We start from the raw sequence: 20,333 nt of genomic DNA, 5'->3' as shown, positions 1-20,333 counted from the left end.
ATAGCATGAATGTTAGATTAGACAAACTCATCTGACTTAACTATCGGCATGTTGTATCCCAAAAGTTTGAAACTATTCATGGCTTTTTGTTTTAGTGTGTGCATGGGCACACAAAACCTCATTACTGACATCACAGGGTTTTCAACATGTCAGCAATATAATCACAAATAGAGCTTAGGCTGTTTAACTGTTAAATGTCAAAAAGTGAGACATATTTAAGCCTCATTTTAGCATGTCAGTCAGCCCAAGTAGCTTTGCAAAGACATTCAGTTAGGTAATGACTTATCAGTAGGCCTATGCTTATCAAAACTACTTGTAGTATTTTCAATAATATGTCAGTAGAATGTTTCCTTGTCTGATTGCTGTGGTTTTCCATGTATAGCAATAGCATAATGCCAGTACAGGCCTTCTCGTTCCCGGTCCTGGAGATCAGGTTCTTTCAGGCTAGTCGACACATCTTCAAGTTCAACATCACTGGCGTTGGCAACTATAGGCAAGGAAGCTAGAGGGCATGTTGTCTGTTTGTTAGTTGGTGGGATGACTGAGGTTTAATTCTATGTGTTTTGCATTTTCTCATAGTGGTGAGGACATGACGTATGATGTTTTATGGTTTTAAAAATGTGTAACAACTGTTAATATGCATTATAATGTTTTGAAACCATTGTTGGTCTCTTGTAAAATAAACAAATTACATGAAATGAAAAGCATTAGAGGTTTTGCATCTTTTTTTTTACTTCTGTTTATTGATTTTTCAAGTTAACAAAACAGTGAGGTCTGAATGCATACTGTTACAAATGTATATATACATACATACATACATACATGTTGGTATTGGATCATTTTATAAATCAATGTAGTTTTACATTATTAAACACTGACAGCACAAATTGTTAACTGTAAGACATGGGCAGCATTGTTAAAGAACACTAATTCAGTGTGATGGATGAAATTCTATTAATTTCGTGCATTAGATAGTCAGGTCACGCCTCCCAAGTCGGGCAGAAACAGTGCATGTTTTTATTAGGTCGCATACGACATGGCAACTCACACTGCGTTTCATTCAGATGCGTGTGTTGTGCTCACATTAATTGATTCATGGGTAAAATCGCACAGTCTGTTTGGCTTTGTATTGATAGTATGATCAAATTACCAGATTGTAAAGACATTATAAGACAGCTATAGTGGTTTGAGTGCAGTTTTTGACATTAAATCTGGATTCTGACTCCAGAGGATGTTTGATGCCTGTGTTACTACGCTACAGATGTGGGGTCCAAATCGTACCTCTGCCCACAGTCCAAGCCAGTCAGTTTGTCCATGTCCTCCTGACTGAGTTCAAAGTCAAACAGCTGCCCATTCTCCCGCACCCTACTGGCATTGCATGATTTGGGCAGCACAGGTATGCCTTGCTGTACTGCCCACCTTAGCAGCACCTGAGCGACCGTCCTCCCGCACCCTTTGCCCACCTCCAGCACCGCAGGGTCTGAGAGAAGTGCCCCTGAGCCCAGCGAAGAGAATGCCTCGAAGCACACACCCCTTTGGGCACAGAGGGCCCTCAGTTCAGTCTGGACGAGTCTGGGATGGAACTCGACCTGGAGGACGGCAGGAGGCACCTTGCAGCTCGCCAGCACCTCCTCAAGGTGACGCACGGTGTAGTTCGACACCCCTATGGCCCGGAACTTTCCGCGGCTATGGAAATCCTCCAGGGCCGTCCAACTCTGGGCACGGTTCGCACTGTTCTGAGGGTCCTCGACACGTAGACCCTCTGTGCCAGGCTCGTGCACCAAGAACAAGTCGATGTACTCCAGTCCCAGCTGATCCAGGCTGCGCTGACAGGCTGCGGGTGCCATGGGGCCTTGGTCCCGAGGCCCCAGCTTACTCGTAACGAAAATGTCAGCACGCAGAAGCCCATGCTTTGGCAGCAGTTCACGGAGTGCCTGTCCTATCTCCACTTCGTTGCGGTACACAGCAGCTGTGTCAAAGTGACGATAACCTGCAGCAAGGGCGGCATCCACAGTCAGCATTATGTTCTCCAGGCCACGCAGCTCATAGGTGCCCAGGCCTACAAGTGGCATCCGGGAACCTGTATTCAGCAAAACTGAATGCTGAGGGTCAGACATCTGTGAGCAAAAAGGAGATTAAGCAGAATATAAAATCGATTTTTTTTTTGTATGTGTAGTTCAAAGCAGGCCTACTATTAGCCAACAAAGGTTATACAGTCAAATAAGTAATATCTTACAAAACAAAATAAATACCAAGAGGATTCATAAATAATCCTAACCCTAGCATTCTTCACCATGAGACTAGACAGACAATATTTTTAACAAACTGCCACCCTACGCTTCTCTAACCAAACTGTCGGGTGAGTTCAAAGGTCGAGTAGGCTTTGGTCCTCTTTGCCATGCTATTCTGACGTTACCCTCCACTGTTTTAAAAGTTAAGTCCAGTACATTTATGTTCCTCATCTCGCAAGCTTGCAGTTGTCATTTCTTTCAACTTACTTTGAATTTGTGTTGCACGCTACGGACTCCTACAGTAAAAGAAAGCTCCTACTGCATCATGTGTAAATTTCTGAAGTTATGTAACACCTTCAGGGTTGGTGGGATTGAACCTGTGACTAACCAATCCTAACACGAAGTCAGCACAGAGCGTTCTACTGATTGGATATAATTTCAACCAATGCAATTTATAGATAGAGACAGGGAGGCGGGAAGTAAGTTTGTGTTTTCATTTCTGAAAAGAATAAATAAATATAGCTAATGTGGTTTGTTAATGTCGCTATTGCAATTTATATATAAGTTACATTAATTATCCTGAACTTTGAATAACATTATTATATAGTGAAGAATACTTCGGTAATATTCTGGATGTTTTCAACTTTGTAAAGTTCGATGTAACGTTACAGTTACAGCTGAAGGTTCAATTTTAACAGTTATTGTTAGGCAGTCTCTTTGGAAGATATAACGTTATACTGTTATGACATGCTAGCTGAGGTAAACTGTAAGGTAACGTTACTAAACTTGAAGTAGGCCAGACTAGTTTTTATCATTTTATCACTTTATATAGGAGAAATGACTGATTTGATATAGATTTGTGTAGATGGACTAATGCTAGATATAGCAGCTAGCTAATTATTGGTAGCAACTATAGCATGAATGTTAGATTAGACAAACACATTGACTGACTTAGCTAACAGCATATTGTATCCCAAAAGTTTTAAACTATTCATGGCTTTTTATTTTAGTGTGTGTATGGGCACACAACCTCATTACTGACATCACAGGGTTTTCAACATGTCAGCAATATAATCACAAATGTTTAGGCTGTTTAACTGTTACATTTAAATGTTAAATGTCAAAAAGTGAGACATATTTAACACTTAGGCCTCATTTTAGCATGTCACCCAGCCCAAATAGCTTTACAAAGACATTCAGTTAGGTAATGACTTATCAGTATGCCTATGCTTATCAAAACTACTTATAGTATTTTCAATAATATGTCAGTAGAATGTTTCCTTGTCTGATTGCTGTGGTTTTCCATGTATAGCAATAGCATAATGCCAGTACAGGCCTTCTCGTTCCCGGTCCCGGAGATCAGGTTCTTTCAGGCTGGTCGACACATCTTCAAGTTCAAGATCACTTGCGGTGGCAATTATAGGCAAGTAAGCTAGAGGGCATGTTGTCTGTTTGTTGGTTGGAGGGATGACTGAGGTTTAATTCTATGTGTTTTGCATTTTCTCATAGTGGTGAGGACATGACGTATGATGATTTTGTTAATGAGGAGCTAGAGGTGAGGTATTGATGAACAGGGATATGCTATCCTCAAACCAGACATGATGCCACACAATACGAAGTGAACAGTTGGCACTCTCACATAATTTCTTTAACCGCTTGCTTTAAACATTTCATGACTGTTTTGTAGGATGCCATTCGCATTGTTCTTGCCGGTTTGGATACCCTTCAACCATTTGCAACGAAACACTTCAACATCTTTCCCTGTAAGGATAGGAGTGGTATTCTGAGATGATAACTATTAACTACATGAAAGAAATTAACTGAGTTAGAGGTTCAACATACTCTGTACTTGCTACCACCTTTAATTGGTGTGCAGTTTTGTTTCTTTCCAAGTGTGCAAGGATCTTCTCAGTATGATCATGCCTGTGGTTGTGACTGTGGTTTCCTCTGGACAAAATAAAAAGGTGTGATGATGTTATTAAACAGACAAGTGCAGGTGGGAGCGTGTGTCGAACCTGCGTTTTGAACTGAATGGGGTGAAGCTGTCTCCGTACCCCCACCTCATCACGCTGTACGTGGAGCCCCGCATCCACAGCCTCGCACACGCAGGTGGGCAGCAGCAGCTTCTGACTTGTTCTCCACCCTCACTAGTAGAGTGCTCAGTAAACAGTCACATCTGTCAGTCATGTGATGGTTATTTTCTGTTTTACCAAGCAGGCAAGCAAACAGAGGACTGGGATGTCACTGTAAGGTTTTCCTGTTTTCCCTGTTTTGAAACAATAGTTATCTATATTTTTCTATATTTCCCATCTAACTGTGTGCAATAACAAATTACATGAAATGAAAAGCATTAGAAGTTTTGCATCTTTTTTTTTTACTTCTTTTTATTGATTTTTCAAGTTAACAAAACAGTGAGGTCTGAATGCATACTGTTACAAATGTATACATGCATACATACATACATTCATGTTGGTATTGGATAATTTTATAAATCAATGTAGTTTTACATTATTAAACACTGACAGCACAAATTGTTAACTGTAAGACATGGGCAGCATTGTTAAAGAACACTAATTCAGTGTGATGGATGAAATTATATTAATTTCGTGCATTAGATAGTCAGGTCACGCCTCCCAAGTCGGGCAGAAACAGTGCATGTTTTTATCAACTCACACTGCGTTTCATTCAGATGCGTGTGTTGTGCTCACATTAATTGATTCATGGGTAAAATCGCACAGTCTGTTTGGCTTTGTATTGATAGTATGATCAAATTACCAGATTGTAAAGACATTATAAGACAGCTATAGTGGTTTGAGTGCAGTTTTTGACATTAAATCTGGATTCTGACTCCAGAGGATGTTTGATGCCTGTGTGACTACGCTACAGATGTGGGGTCCAAATCGTACCTCTGCCCACAGTCCAAGCCAGTCAGTTTGTCCATGTCCTCCTGACTGAGTTCAAAGTCAAACAGCTGCCCATTCTCCCGCACCCTACTGGCATTGCATGATTTGGGCAGCACAGGTATGCCTTGCTGTACTGCCCACCTTAGCAGCACCTGAGCGACCGTCCTCCCGCACCCTTTGGCCACCTCCAGCACCGCAGGGTCTGAGAGAAGTGCCCCTGAGCCCAGCGAAGAGAATGCCTCGAAGCACACACCCCTTTGGGCACAGAGGGCCCTCAGTTCAGTCTGGACGAGTCTGGGATGGAACTCGACCTGGAGGACGGCAGGAGGCACCTTGCAGCTCGCCAGCACCTCCTCAAGGTGACGCACGGTGTAGTTCGACACCCCTATGGCCCGGAACTTTCCGCGGCTATGGAAATCCTCCAGGGCCGTCCAACTCTGGGCACGGTTCGCACTGTTCTGAGGGTCCTCGACACGTAGACCCTCTGTGCCAGGCTCGTGCACCAAGAACAAGTCGATGTACTCCAGTCCCAGCTGATCCAGGCTGCGCTGGCAGGCTGCGGGTGCCATGGGGCCTTGGTCCCGAGGCCCCAGCTTACTCGTGACGAAAATGTCAGCACGCAGAAGCCCATGCTTTGGCAGCAGTTCACGGAGTGCCTGTCCTATCTCCACTTCGTTGCGGTACACAGCAGCTGTGTCAAAGTGACGATAACCTGCAGCAAGGGCGGCATCCACACTCAGCATTATGGTCTCCAGGCCACGCAGCTTACCTGTGCCCAGGCCTACAAGTGGCATCCGGGAACCTGTATTCAGCAAAACTGAATGCTGAGGGTCAGACATCTGTGAGCAAAAAGGAGATTAAGCAGAATATAAAATCGATTTTTTTTTTTGTATGTGTAGTTCGAAGCAGGCCTACTATTAGCCAACAAAGGTTATACAGTCAAATAAGTAATATCTTACAAAACAAAATAAATACCAAGAGGATTCATAAATAATCCTAACCCTAGCATTCTTCACCATGAGACTAGACAGACAATATTTTTAACAAACTGCCACCCTATGCTTCTCTAACCAAACTGTTGGGTGAGTTCAAAGGTCGAGTAGGCTTTGGTCCTCTTTGCCATGCTATTCTGACGTTACCCTCCACTGTTTTAAAAGTTAAGTCCAGTACATTTATGTTCCTCATCTCGCAAGCTTGCAGTTGTCATTTCTTTCAACTTACTTTGAATTTGTGTTGCACGCTACGGACTCCTACAGTAAAAGAAAGCTCCTACTGCATCATGTGTAAATTTCTGAAGTTATGTAACACCTTCAGGGTTGGTGGGATTGAACCTGAGACTAACCAATCCTAACACGAAGTCAGCACAGAGCGTTCTACTGATTGGATATAATTTCAACCAATGCAATTTATAGATAGAGACAGGGAGGCGGGAAGTAAGTTTGTGTTTTCATTTCTGAAAAGAATAAATAAATATAGCTAATGTGGTTTGTTAATGTCGCTATTGCAATTGATATATAAGTTACATTAATTATCCTGAACTTTGAATAACATTATTACATAGTGAAGAATACTTCGGTAATATTCTGGATGTTTTCAACTTTGTAAAGTTCGATGTAACGTTACAGTTAGCTGCTACAGCTGAAGGTTCAATTTTAACAGTTAATGTTAGGCAGTCTCTTTGGAAGATATAACGTTATACTGTTATGACATGCTAGCTGAGGTAAACTGTAAGGTAACGTTACTAAACTTGAAGTAGGCCAGACTAGTTTTTATAATTTTATCACTTTATATAGGAGAAATGACTGATTGGATGTAGATTTGTGTAGATGGACTAATGCTAGATATAGCAGCTAGCTAATTATTGGTAGCAGCTATAGCATGAATGTTAGATTAGACAAACACATTGACTGACTTAGCTAACAGCATATTGTATCCCAAAAGTTTGAAACTATTCATGGCTTTTTATTTTAGTTTGTGTATGGGCACACAACCTCATTACTGACATCACAGGGGTTTCAACATGTCAGCAATATAATCACAAATGTTTAGGCTGTTTAACTGTTTCATTTAAATGTTAAATGTCAAAAAATGAGACATATTTAACACTTAGGCCTCATTTTAGCATGTCACCCAGCCCAAATAGCTTTGCAAAGACATTCAGTTAGGTAATGACTAATCAGTAGGCCTATGCTTATCAAAACTACTTATAGTATTTTTAATAATATGTCAGTAGAATGTTTCCTTGTCTGATTGCTGTGGTTTTCCATGTATAGCAATAGCATAATGCCAGTACAGGCCTTCTCGTTCCCGGTCCCGGAGATCAGGTTCTTTCAGGCTGGTCGACACATCTTAAAGTTCAAGATCACTTGCGGTGGCAATTATAGGCAAGTAAGCTAGAGGGCATGTTGTCTGTTTGTGGGTTGGAGGGATGACTGAGGTTTAATCCTGTGTGTTTTGCATTTTCTCATAGTGGTGAGGACATGACGTATGATCATTTTGTTAATGAGGAGCTAGAGGTGAGGTATTGATGAACAGGGATATGCTATCCTCAAACCAGACATGAAGCCACACAATACGAAGTGAACAGTTGACACTCTCACATATTTCTTTAACCTCTTGCTTTAAACACTTCATGACTGTTTTGTAGGATGCCATTCGCATTGTTCTTGCCGGTTTGGATACCCTTCAACCATTTGCAACGAAACACTTCAACATCTTTCCCTGTAAGGATAGGAGTGGTATTCTGAGATGATAACTATTAACTACATGAAAGAGATAAACTGAGTTAGAGATTCAACATACTCTGTACTTGCTACCACCTTTAATTGGTGTGCAGTTTTGTTTCTTTCCAAGTGTGCATGGATCTTCTCAGTATGATCATGCCTGTGGTTGTGACTGTGGTTTCCTCTGGACAAAATAAAAATGTGTGATGATGTTATTAAACAGACAAGTGCAGGTGGGAGCGTGTGTCGAACCTGCGTTTTGAACTGAATGGGGTGAAGCTGTCTCCGTACCCCCACCTCATCACGCTGTACGTGGAGCCCCGCATCCACAGCCTCGCACACGCAGGTGGGCAGCAGCAGCCTCTGTCTTGTTCTCCACCCTCAGTAGTAGAGTGCTCAGTAAACAGTCACATCTGTCAGTCATGTGATGGTTATTTTCTGTTTTACCAAGCAGGCAAGCAAACAGAGGACTGGGATGTCACTGTAAGGTTTTCCTGTTTTCCCTGTTTTGAAACAATAGTTATCTATATTTTTCTATATTTCCCATCTAACTGTGTGCAATAACATATTATGAGAAAATTGTGCTGCAGCTAAATGTTCTTTGTTGTTATGTGCATTTTGGTGCTGCTCTGCCCGATAGGAGTCCAAACAGGATGCTTCTTCACGCCCCTCTAGCCCTGGCAGACCAAGAAAACGCAGTAAGAAGGAACAGCCACCAGAGAGCACCCTTCGTCAACCCATCAAGGATGCATACAGCCAACAAGGCGGTCATCAGTGTGTACCATTTGCACTTGTGTGTGTGTGTGTATGTGTGAGTGTGTGTGTTTGTGTTGTGGAGTGTGTGTGTTTGTGTTGTTTTATTCTCACCTTGTGTGTGAGCATTACCTGTTCAGTGTTCGAGTTTCAGTCCAGTAGTCACGTGACCCTGTCATGGAACAGACTGACTGAGCCTCTGGGCATCATCTCAATCTCCTTGTCATTCACCCACTGGGCTGCACATAATTATTTAGTTCCCAGAACTAAAATGCCTAGATAGTTCTTGCACACCTCCACTCAGGCAAGGGGACAGGGCAGCACTCGCTTCTGATGCAGACACTCGGACCACTTTGGCCCAGTGGTTTAGACTGCATCCGAAGAGAGTTTCCCACCCTCTAAAATAGGGCCTTTCCACACATAGTGTTTTGTGAGTGTGTTTCTGGGAGTTGTGGCTCTCATGCTGTGGGGATTGCTGACTTGTCCCTACTGGGCCTGTTGTTTTCTTGTTAAATGTGCTGGAAATGGCAACAGGAATGGGACGTGTCAGGTTGGAGCCGACAAATCAAGACACCTCTCTCCTCTTCCCCCCTTTTTTATGCGTTTGTTCCTCCGTCTTGAAATGTTCTCTCTGCCTTTCCTGTGTAAAGCACAGTCATGCTTCCAAAGCAATTAATGAGCACGCAATTTAACACAGACAAATCCTGACTCATAATAGCTGTGGGGACAAAAATAATTCCACTAAAATAGTACATCTCTCTTCGTCTTTCTCAGGGACTCTCCAGAGCTGACTGATGGGGCAGAAGCAATAGAGTGTGACAGTCGGGTAAGGTCTTGTCTGCGTCTCGGTTCTACATCATGCTTTATTGGCGCTGCAGGGCGCCTAAACTGACAGATTAGCCCAGTAAGGCGCAATAACTGGCATGATTATGTTAATTATAGCAGCAGATTAAAAATAAAGCTGAGAAAGATTCATATATTTTTAGAGAGTCTGATTTGCCGCACATGTTCAAATGTGCAGAAGTACTTGTGTCAGTCATCGACTTTCTCTCTCTCTCTATCTCTCTCTCTCTTTGTCTGTCTGTCTCTCTCTCTCTCACCCACCCTCCCATGCACACCTTTCTGCCTTTCCAAACTTTCCACAAATGTCTTGCAATGTCATATATACACTACTGGTCAAATGTTTGGGGTCAGTCAGAAATTTCCTTTCCACTCCATTACAGACAGAATACCAGCTGAGATCAGTTGCATTGTTTTTTTTTTATCAAATATATATACACACACATACATACATATACATATACTGTATATGCTATTATATATACAGTTTATACATTACATTATTGTTATGATTTTTTTCATTGAATAGTAGTCTTACTTTCTATGTCTACCTGTCTATCTGTCAGGTTAATGCTGGATTAGAAGAGTGCCTGAACAGCATGCAAGATGAAAACCTAGCAGAAGGTATGGAAAAATTTTGCAGCTACAAAAGTCTGACTTCAAATATTAGCCAACACTGATCAGACATTTTTATTTCAATTTTCAATTTAATGTTTGCGTTTGCTGTATCTGTAAACTTGTCACTCATTACTCACGAATCACACACAAATCTCATTACAGAGCTGCCACATGATTCAGAAGAGGAGACTGCACCAGATGAACCTGAACAAGAATCACCAGAGGAGGAGAAGCCCGGACTCCTGACTCGGCTGGCCAGGTATAGGCCTCACTGGGCACTCCCTTTGTTCCTGGTCTTGTGGGCAGGAACATGGGATCCACATCTTGGGTAAAAGTGAGATGTTATGTTAATTATAGGAGAATTCCAGTGATTTTCAACATAGATCTCGAGGTTTCTTGAGGTCACTGAGTGCTGTGGTCGGTTCTACCTAGCTCGAGTTGCTGCAGCCAACAGCTAGAGCCGCCAGGCAGCTACTGTACAGTACTACACTCTGGGAGCATAAGCATAGTCTTGTGGGCTTGGAAAGTGGGATTCACATCTTAGGTAGAAATTAGTTCAGTTTAGTATTAGTTAAAGGAGAATTCCGATGTGATTTTGACCTAAAGTGTGTTGAAACATGATACCGAGTGTGAACGTATGTCTCATAGCTCACCTCGGCTTGTCCGCTTGTCCCCTGCACTCAGAAATCTGGCGCTAGTTAGCCAATGCTACCAACGGTTTTTCGTTGCGGTGCCTCGGGCATCGGCCTAGCCATGCAAATAAATCACTGTTTTACACCATTTACGAGGCTCAAAGTAGCTCCATACTTCATTGGTAGACTTCCGAGGGCCTTGACATTTAAAACGAGACATTGAGAACTTTGAAAAAGCACTGGTAGTTTATTTACAAGACGATTTATACAGACAGTACCTTAAGGAATTTTACCGTTTGACGCCATCTTGAATTTAGTCACGATATGTCGAGCGACGAGTACGAACGAACAGGTACGTATGATAAGGGATCAGATTCAAAAAAGAATTCCGTGGAAATGCATGGATTCCAGTTGCTGCTACTGGAAGAAACTGGAATCCATGCATTTCCACAGAATTATTTTTGGAATCAGATCCCTTATCATACCTGTTCATTCTTACTCGTTGCTCGACTTATCGTGACTAAATTCAAGATGGCTGCAAACGCTTAACTCCGTGAAGATACTGTCTGTATAAATCGTCTTGTAAGTAAACTACCAGTGCTTTTTCAAAGTTCTCAATGTCTCGTTTTAAATGTCAAGGCCCTCGGAAGTCTACCAATGAAGTATGAAGCTACTTGAGCCTCGTAAATGGTGTAAAACAGTGATTTATTTGCATGGCTAGGCCGATGCCCGAGGCACCGCAACGAAACACTGTTGGTAGCATTGGCTAACTAGCGCCAGATTTCTGAGTGCAGGGGACAAGCCAAGGTGAGCTATGAGACATACGTTCACACTCGGTATCATGTTTCAACACACTTTAGGTCAATATCACACCGGAATTCTCCTTTAAGGTGTGAAATGAAGGTCTGAAATTAGACTTTTTTTCTCTCTTTTTACCTACAGGGCAACATTTCCCCTTTCACTTTTCTTCAAAAGATGAGTGGCACTGGCCCTAGGATTGTGCATTTACAAGTTGTTTGGACATACCTTTACATGCCAGTCTGAGATCCACATTTTGTTAATGTAAAAGGAAATATTACTTTTGAGATGTTTAGGATTGGTCGACAAAACATTGTGCATTGTGCCTATAGATGATACTGAGTCTGGAATTTGTGCTTTGTTGTTATTTGTTTGTATATGTTTTTATGGTAATAAACAGTTCATATGGGCCAAACTTCAGTAGTTTTTTCCTCAACCTGGTAGTAAAATCTACATCTTAGATAAAGGTGTGTGTAGAGGAGATGATACAAGTGTGTTTATGTATGAAGACATTTAAGACACATGGTGCCAGCTCTTATTATGGATTTCTCTCAAAGTGGTTACCTTGTCACTTTAGTGTATTCATGCAGATGACTTCCTCATGCCATCTTTACTAATGCTTTTCATTCTCCCACATTCAGCCATCGGCAGTTATGAAACAGACTCTAAATGTCAATTAATGGCTGAAGGCTCTGTGTCATTGCATAATTGTTCCAGGTAACCATCATAAAGATACATGTAATCGCCATTTAAATTGTTTCCGTTTAGTGATGCACCGATCCAACACGTTAAGTTTCGATACCGCCGCGTGGACTTTGGTGTAGGCTGATGTCAAGTACTGATCAGATGTCAGTGCTGCGCGTCGGGGTCCTGTTTGCCCTGTCGGGACTTATTTACTGATAATTATTGGTGGACAATACATTATCCCTTACTCAACACCGAGTAGCTGTAGAACTTGTTGGTGTAGCAGTTGCAAAATACCGATACCCGATCCAGCTATTTGTGTCGGTATCGGATCGATATCTAATCATATTTTCAGTGTTTACACACTGTCCTATAACTAACTATATATGAAATGGAACATGTGGTAAATGCACCTATACTGCAGTTGCTTCTTTCTTTGTTTCTCTTTCAGTGTTCATTGTCTTCCCTCTCTTCAAATCCCCCCTCATTTGTGCACTTCTCTTGAGCCAGTTGGAAACAGATCCACTCCTCTAAAACCTAGATAAGGACAATTTAAAGAGTCGTTCAAGGGCTGTTCACAAGAATGAGGACTATTACGATAACAGCAAAAAGTATCGCTCTAGCTAATATGAATGACAACGTCCACACCTTAACTATAATGACGACGATATGAAGAACAATATCGTTGGGGATCACTTTCAGAGTGCTAAAAATCTTGACAGCCAATCAGAATCCATCACATTTTAGACATCACATTCATCAACATGAGGAGAGACTTTCCTTATCGTTGGTCAGTGTGAACGCTCATATTGTTATAGTTACAGTTATCTTCATAGTTCCTGGTGTGAACGACCCTTAAGGCTAGAATTTCTTTAAAGTGCCCAAAGACTGCAGATTGTTGAATTGTCATACATTGCGAAGACATATATCAACATATGGGGTAATAAGCCATATATGATGTAAGACTTGAACTCATTTCAGTGCCGTGACTCCGACGCCAGTTGTCCTTCACTCAAATGGTTTTGTACTTTCAGTCAGTTTGAAATATCTGTAACCTGGAGACGTGGCTGCCTTGAAAAACGATAATATTATGAATATGTCCACGTCCACTTGTGGGCCAGTTATTGTGGGCAGCATGACGCCAGCGGAGCGGAGGGCCTTACTGCGTTCTTTCCCACTCATTAAAGGCAGTGGCACTCTGCTCTCCTCACCTCTTGTCCTTTCACCCTCTCTGCCCTTAGCGCTCCCCTTTCTTCCTCCTCTCCTCTCTCTTTTCTCTCTCTCTCTCTCTCTCTCTCTCTCTCTCTCTTCCGTTCACTCGCTCTCAAACCTGCTCTCTCATGTGTTTTCTGTTTGAGGGTCTCACCTTGGTGGGTGTTTTTTTCACACAGTTCATAGTTCATGTGTTTTAGGGGTATTGCGGGAGCCCTTAGTAGTAATTTATAGGTGGTAAATTCATGTTAAAAAAAAAAATCACAAAGTCGACTTTTCCATCCTGTTCAGAGAGACGTGATGATCTCCATAGTCTATTTGGAGGGCGACAGGAAGTATTTTGTCAAGTGCGTGTTTGCATGCGTGCATGTGCGTGCGCATACGCGTGTGTCTATGCATGTGTTTGGAAAGGTATGGGGGGACTTAGTGATGTAAGCCATTCCGTTTCCAATGACATCATGAAAGGCGCTTGACACGGGGGGGGGGGGGTCGAGGGGTGTAATAGTTTTAGTTTGCGTGAGTGTGTCGCTGTTGTCAGGGGTGTGGAATGCATTGTACCGGTTTGTGATTCGCACCCCTTGGACTATGGGGACAGTGGGCTGCTTTATGTTAAACAGGGTGTGTCTGTATCAGGCATCAAAGATTTGTGTGGTGCGTGCGGGGGGGCCTGGCAGGACACAGTGTGTTCTGCTGCCTCATTCACAAAGTGGTGCGCCATGAATGGTCATTGAGACACTGCAGTGGCAATATTATTACATTTCTGAACGGATGCGTAAAATGAAATATTGTTTGGACTCGAGTGCATGGAGTCATGGAGGTAAAATAGTGGTATTGACCATCATTAGAAAACCCCATTAAATGCTAATAGAGCACCAAAGTACAACCGCACGCACACACACACACACACACACACACACACACACATACACACACCCTTGAATCAAACCCACAGAACCTTCTGACCCTGCCATGGGCTTCCTCCCTCTGCCCAGCCCAGAATAACAGAGAGAATGGAAAACCCAGGCAGAGAACTGGGATTGGGGGGGGTTAGAGGGGGGTAGCCCTGGGTGTATCTACCCCACTTTAACACATCGCAGATACAGCATGTCAAACAGGCGCGCCACACACACACACACACTCCCACACAGATCCGGGTGCATTTATAAATCACAAGGAAAAGTAGTATCTAGAGAATACCATGTTCTGGGGGTTCACGTGTAAGGTCAAATAAAAAAAAAACATGGCTCCAGTTCATTTGAGCCGTATAAATCCATTCCTTCATTGCCCCTACTGGGAAACCAATCTACTGTACTCCTCCAGTTTCCTCAGTCACGCCATCCCTTCCGTTCGATTTACAACTGAAGGATATTGAACCTGAGAGGAGCTAGGGAGAGGAAGAGAGAGTGACATTAGAGGTGTTGAACGGGGAATAGGTACACACAGAGCACTTAGACTGGAAGGAGGGGTTTTTGACACACATACAGTAGATTGTTTGAAAGCAGCAGGGGGTGTGTGTGTTTGTGTGTGAGTGTGTGTGTGTGTGTGTGCCGGAGTGGGAGTGGAGTGGAGAGCTTATCCTCACCTGCACTACTTATAAGCTGTGTGTCAGGCAGCGTTTCTGCAGTACACACACCTGTCCACACGTGTGACTTACCTGAGTACACCTGGATCCAGCTTGAACGTGCCTACAGGTAAAAATGCACCTCTCTGTCTAACTGTGCTAAATTTGTGAACAATGTGTGTGGAAAGTCGTTCAATTAATTCTGTAATTTTTGTATGTGGTAGTGTAGAATTTCCAGGAATGTAAAAATATTACTAAGCTATCTGCATATACAACAATCTATCTTTTATGATTTACATGACTTTTTTATCATCATGTCTGATTTATTCACTTTAGTTGCTGTTTTTTAAAATGATACATAATTGTTGTTTTTTAAAATGATACATAATTGATCAATCTCCTTTTTAGGGTTTAGAATGAAGGTATATGAACATTAAGCTCTGTTGCAATGTAAAATATTTTTTTAGTTGACAAAAGTATAAATTATTGAGTAGAAATAACACTGATAAGTGTGTAGACATATGACTCATCTGAAAGAATTTTAAGGCATGGATAACCATGTTCCCGTTTCAAGAAAAAAAGGAAGAAAAGTTTCCCCTACAATGAGAGGGCAATTTGACGCACCCCCGATAATGGTGTCCCAAGGCAATAATTGGAACGCTTGTAGAGCTCTTAGAATGCCATAGCTGGAAAGAGTGAGATAGGGTCAGGTCAAGCCCATAGCAGGGAAATTGAGATCCTTAAGGAAAAGATGACTTTAGCATGGAGGTAAACATTGTTTAATCACTCACAAGGTTATAGAGGCGTGAGGTTTTCTGTGGTGAGAGGTGATCCATCTTTTAAGGAGGTGATCCATAAGGTTGATGCTTTGGACGGTAATACACTTAAACGCTAGACATTTCTCCCAGTATGCTAAAGTGTTGGATTTTATTTGGGTATAACGATACAAAATAATAATTTAAATACAAGTATTACACTGAACGTTTTCTTGAAGCACTTGCCTTCATGTGTTCACACCCATGGTTAGGCAAGTATGCTCGTAGCCTGTCAGGAGAAGAAGTAGATGGGATCTTGATAGACATATAAAGGGCACATTGTATTTGTGCACCCTCACTAACTCTCCAGTGTTAATGAACAAGACAGAATCCACCTTGGGAGTCTAAAAGCATGATTTTAGCTCAGTAAAGAGCATGCTACAGACCAGGCATGGCTAATAAAAAGTTCAGATTTTCAGCACTTGAACCTTAAATCCAACAGTGCATATACTGAATAATAGATAGTCTTTAAGGAATACACCAATCACACACACAGAGAAGAGAAGGGTATGTATCCCATCTCACTCTAGGGTGGACAGAAAATAAGCTAATTTCCCCAAAAGTTGCCTTGTTCCTTTAAAGGTGTTTTAAAGGTCGCATTTGTTTATGTTTATGCTTATATTTAAATTTCTTAGCAAAGTCTTTTGTCCAAAACTTACATTACATTTTAATCAAGGATCAAACAAAACACACCGGAGAGGTAGCTAACCCCTCCCTGCAGTATTCCCAGAAGAACTCTGCACAGTGGTTTGTTTTTGTTTGGGGGACAGGCTGCCCCAAATTTGTTTGTTTCCAGTTTTCGGAGCCTGGGCTGCAAACAGAGACCGGGTTCTTTTACAGTGTCCTCATGGGATGGGCAGCTCGCGGATCGTGAGGAGAGATGTTCACTGAACGTGACAAAAAATGTCATCGGCTCGAAATCGTGTACGATCACTGACTGCGCCTTTAAAGTAGAAGGACTTTTACGTTTCTGCGGCACCTCAGAGAGTCGCGTGGACGGTGTGATGACCTGTGCTGTGTCTGCTGTGTTCCCTCTCCCAGACCCGCGTCCCCCATGTCCGGCTGCGTGACCTCGGGCCTCGTCGTGCTCATGGTGCCCCTGCTGGCCCTGGTGCTGCTCAGTCCCATCAGCTGGAGCTACGAGGTGGTGAGTCCCGGCTGCCACCTCTACCGTAAGTCACACAACTCACTCAGATATTTTCAGGCTAAAGTTAAAGTTTAAGTTAGAATTGACTGATATTGACCTCTACCGTAAGTCACACAACTTGCACATAGACTTTTAGACTTTTTCAGACTAAAGTTAAAGTTAGAGTCTACAGTCTCTGTTAGAGACTTTTACAGACTAGCGCACACACACACACACACACACACACACACACACATTCACACTTTAAGGAGCCCACACACACAACTCGCACAGACTTTTTCTGAAGTTTAAGTTAGAGTTGACCAGTAATTAGAAGACACTTTTATCCAAAGTGTTGTGGCCTTGTAATGCCGGGAATTGGCCTGGGTCCAGGGTCGACTGATTGTCAATTGGCGACCTTACTATTGCTACACCACGTCCGCACACAGAATAATGATATACTTATGACACTTGATATGTGATATATTATACTGTATGTATATTGTACATACTGTACATACACTACTCACAAAAAGTCAGGGATATTTGGCTTTCGGGTGAAATTTCAGGATGAACCTGAATGTGCATGTCAGTGTTTCAGTACTTCCTGTACTGAAACATTAAATTTCACCCGAAAGCCAGATATCCCTAACTTTTTGTGAGTAGTGTACACATGCTGATATCAATATTTCTCCATATGCAGACAAATGTAGCATTTCAGTGTTCACATCTCAGGTAGACATTTTGGTTGTCAGGTCTGGCGTGCATGTTTTGCACATGAGCAGAATGGGGCAGGCTGACATGTTCTCTCACACATTCTCTCTCCATGTCACAGCCTTCAATGTGACCATTCGCAGTGACCGCAAGGGGACATGTCGCGGGACCCACGTGGTGTACGCCTGCGTGGGCTACTGTGAGTCCAGCGCCTTCCCGTCGCGCTACTCGGTCCTGCTGGCGTCCAACTTCACCCACAACATCACCTCGGCCTCCAGGTGCTGCACCATCAGCCGAGATGCCAAAGTGAGTCCGGCCGCTCGCTGTTTCCGAGTCTTCTCCATGGCCCTAAAGAGCGCTATAAAGAAACCTCGATATCAGATATGCCAACACTTGTTTCGTAATTCTGCAGCAGTGTTTTTCATCAGTGGATAAAAGTTTAGGCCAGGAAATGCAGCTTCAAGAGAAGGCTGGATATAGGCCTGTATTGTTGAATGTGTTCTGTTTTGAAACTATGATATACATAATAATATATTTATATAAATATTTATGTAAATATAGATTTATTTATTTTGTATGTTATTTTTCTTGAGAGATGTCATTTTGGATTAGATTCCTTTTTTTTTTCGAAGAAATTGACATTCTTTGTGTCCTCCTCCTCAGGTGAAAGTGCGGCTGGACTGCCCCCGGGGCCGCCACCACGATGACATAGAGATTGTGACGGCACAAGCGTGCAAGTGTGATATGTGCCGCAAGTCCCGCTACTGAGGAGCAATGGCTACGCAACTTATCCTACAGAACAGTGCAACTTTTCATGGATTCATACACCAGAGAGAGGGAGAGAGAGAGAGAGAGAGAGAGAGAGAGAGAGAGAGAGTGTGTGTGTCAGTGTGTGTGAGAGAGAGAGAGAGAGAGTATATGTGTGTGTGTGTGTGTGTGTCAGTGTGTGTGTGTGTGTGAGAGAGAGAGAGAGAGAGAGAGGGAGAGAGAGAGAAAACAATATGAAAATACTCGTATAGTATACGATTGTCTGAGCTTCCAAAGTCACTTAACCAACCACTTCAGCCATAGTAGTACAAGCACACCCAAACTGCAGACCTTCATTTGCACCTGCATCCGAACCTGTGCAATTTAATGATGTAGTGAATGTACATACTTAATTTATATTTATGTGGCTTTTTATAAATGAGAAATGTTTAATAAACAAAGAAAAATAAATATTTGTCTGGTATATTTATTACTTGATGAAACACATACATAAACACATACAGTTATGCAGACTATAGATAGAACAGTGTGTATATTAGAGAAGTACAATGACGAAACAGCATTAACCTGTGTATAGGCCTATACACTTGTATACACAGCATGGTGGGGTTAACTTGTGTTTTATTGGATGGGCTTAGTGTTAGTTGTGTGGTATTGAGTACCAAGAGAATATGGAAGCCTGACAATAACACTTGTTATCAGTATATCAATGATGCAATGCAAAAGAAAGTATTATCATGCAATATTATGAGGGCAATCTTAATGATAATGTAATAGCCTGTTCTCTCCATCCCAAAGCTGTTTTCATCCTCAAAACCTTCGCCACTGACAGTCTCCCTCAAAAGGTCTGGCACTCCGTGTGGTGAGGTGAACAGACAGAGCAGTCACACTGCAGGGCGTGTGGGTAGTGGTAGAGGGGAGAGATATTTGGAGGGCAGCCAGGAAGGCGCGCAGTCAGGTGGCGCATGCGGCTGTACGTGCAGACTCGGTGGTGGCGCTGGATGTAGGGTGGCTCAGGTAAAGGCTTCTGAAAGGAGCAGAGGGACAACAGTAAACTGCATCGGATACAGTCGACTGATATGAGTTGGCTATGACCGTATGGCTGGTGGTTTTGTGTAAGAGTCGCACTTACCTCCCATGTTTGGCATCTCCCCCAACATGCCTCGGTGTGTATGCGCACAGATCTGCAGCCAGGTTTGTGCGCTATGAATGAGAACTCGCGAACAGCGCAGCCGCGAAAACTGTTCAGAGTGGTCACAGCAAAGGATAACCCGACCATTATGACCAACAGCAAATAAATCAGGGAAGAGGCTATGCCTGGACGTGTCCACATTCTAAAAAAAAAAAAGACAAATATGGCAAAACATTCAAAATAGCACACACATAAATGTGCCCCAAATAATAATAATAATAATAATAATAATAGAAATACTGTAGGCTACAGAACAAAAATAAAAGAATATTCTTTATTTTTTTAATATATTAAGACTGTCATGTCGATGTAGTTTGGTCCCTCTTGTCCGACTATAGAGCGCCCTCTTTGGTCCCAGAATGGACCGACTGACTAGATTATTTGTGATTTTGATGTGTTCATGCTATAAATAAAAAAACATAAACAGACATTCGGCGGTAGGCTATTCCTCACAACTTAATTGTTAACTCTGACAGAGATGCGGGACAGATGTTAGTAGGCTATTCATTCGTGGTTATTTCTTAAGTGTCTTTTAAACTTTTTCCTCCATTCCCATAATAACCTCCACACAGAAATCAAGTTAATCTACACCGCCCCCTTTAACTTCTACTCCAAACTGTAGAAAGTGTTCCTCGGAGTTAAAAAGAAATAACCCCCAGTTATTGTGTTATCTTAATAGTTTGAGGGAAGATAAATTTATGTCATACAAAAATCAGTAGATTATTGGATTAAACCTACCTGTTACTTTTAGGCGATAATCCTT

The 20,333-nt window shown here is 42.3% G+C and overlaps 3 protein-coding genes and 1 long non-coding RNA gene across 4 annotated transcripts; 2 read left to right on the top strand and 2 right to left on the bottom strand.

The window, feature by feature from the left end:
• Positions 1 to 767: 767 nt before the first annotated feature.
• Positions 768 to 2,558, bottom strand: LOC143128047 (glyoxal reductase-like). The gene is made up of 2 exons (XM_076289725.1): positions 2,499 to 2,558; positions 768 to 2,117 (listed from the first exon to the last, which is right to left on the bottom strand). Exon 2 carries the CDS (start codon positions 2,115 to 2,117, stop codon positions 1,251 to 1,253), a length of 867 nt encoding a protein of 288 aa, XP_076145840.1. The 5' UTR covers positions 2,499 to 2,558; the 3' UTR covers positions 768 to 1,250.
• A 296-nt stretch (positions 2,559 to 2,854) lies between these two features.
• LOC143127521 (uncharacterized) lies at positions 2,855 to 4,560 on the top strand. Its single transcript, XR_012987645.1, has 5 exons — positions 2,855 to 3,654; positions 3,741 to 3,786; positions 3,919 to 3,994; positions 4,218 to 4,340; positions 4,449 to 4,560. It is a non-coding gene; the product is annotated as an uncharacterized LOC143127521 (long non-coding RNA).
• A 153-nt stretch (positions 4,561 to 4,713) lies between these two features.
• Positions 4,714 to 7,807, bottom strand: LOC143127520 (glyoxal reductase-like). The gene is made up of 2 exons (XM_076289076.1): positions 6,356 to 7,807; positions 4,714 to 5,973 (listed from the first exon to the last, which is right to left on the bottom strand). The coding sequence occupies exon 2, from the start codon at positions 5,971 to 5,973 to the stop codon at positions 5,107 to 5,109; it is 867 nt and encodes a 288-aa protein (XP_076145191.1). The 5' UTR covers positions 6,356 to 7,807; the 3' UTR covers positions 4,714 to 5,106.
• LOC143127518 (uncharacterized) lies at positions 7,613 to 18,403 on the top strand. The gene is made up of 11 exons (XM_076289075.1): positions 7,613 to 7,650; positions 7,782 to 7,857; positions 8,081 to 8,203; positions 8,312 to 8,340; positions 8,498 to 8,631; positions 9,385 to 9,436; positions 10,017 to 10,074; positions 10,231 to 10,327; positions 16,812 to 16,942; positions 17,732 to 17,916; positions 18,274 to 18,403. The coding sequence occupies exons 1-11, from the start codon at positions 7,615 to 7,617 to the stop codon at positions 18,376 to 18,378; spliced, it is 1,026 nt and encodes a 341-aa protein (XP_076145190.1). The 5' UTR covers positions 7,613 to 7,614; the 3' UTR covers positions 18,379 to 18,403.
• The last annotated feature ends 1,930 nt before the right edge of the window (positions 18,404 to 20,333 follow it).

The sequence above is a fragment of the Alosa pseudoharengus genome, unplaced genomic scaffold (assembly GCF_046254945.1).
Source record: "Alosa pseudoharengus isolate Yale_2024_CS ecotype anadromous, Long Island Sound unplaced genomic scaffold, YU_APseudo_1.1 YU_APseudo_1.1_scf_17, whole genome shotgun sequence".
NCBI lineage: Eukaryota > Metazoa > Chordata > Actinopteri > Clupeiformes > Clupeidae > Alosa > Alosa pseudoharengus.
Note: the sequence above shows the minus strand (reverse complement) of the source record. Positions and strands in the feature narration are given on the sequence as shown.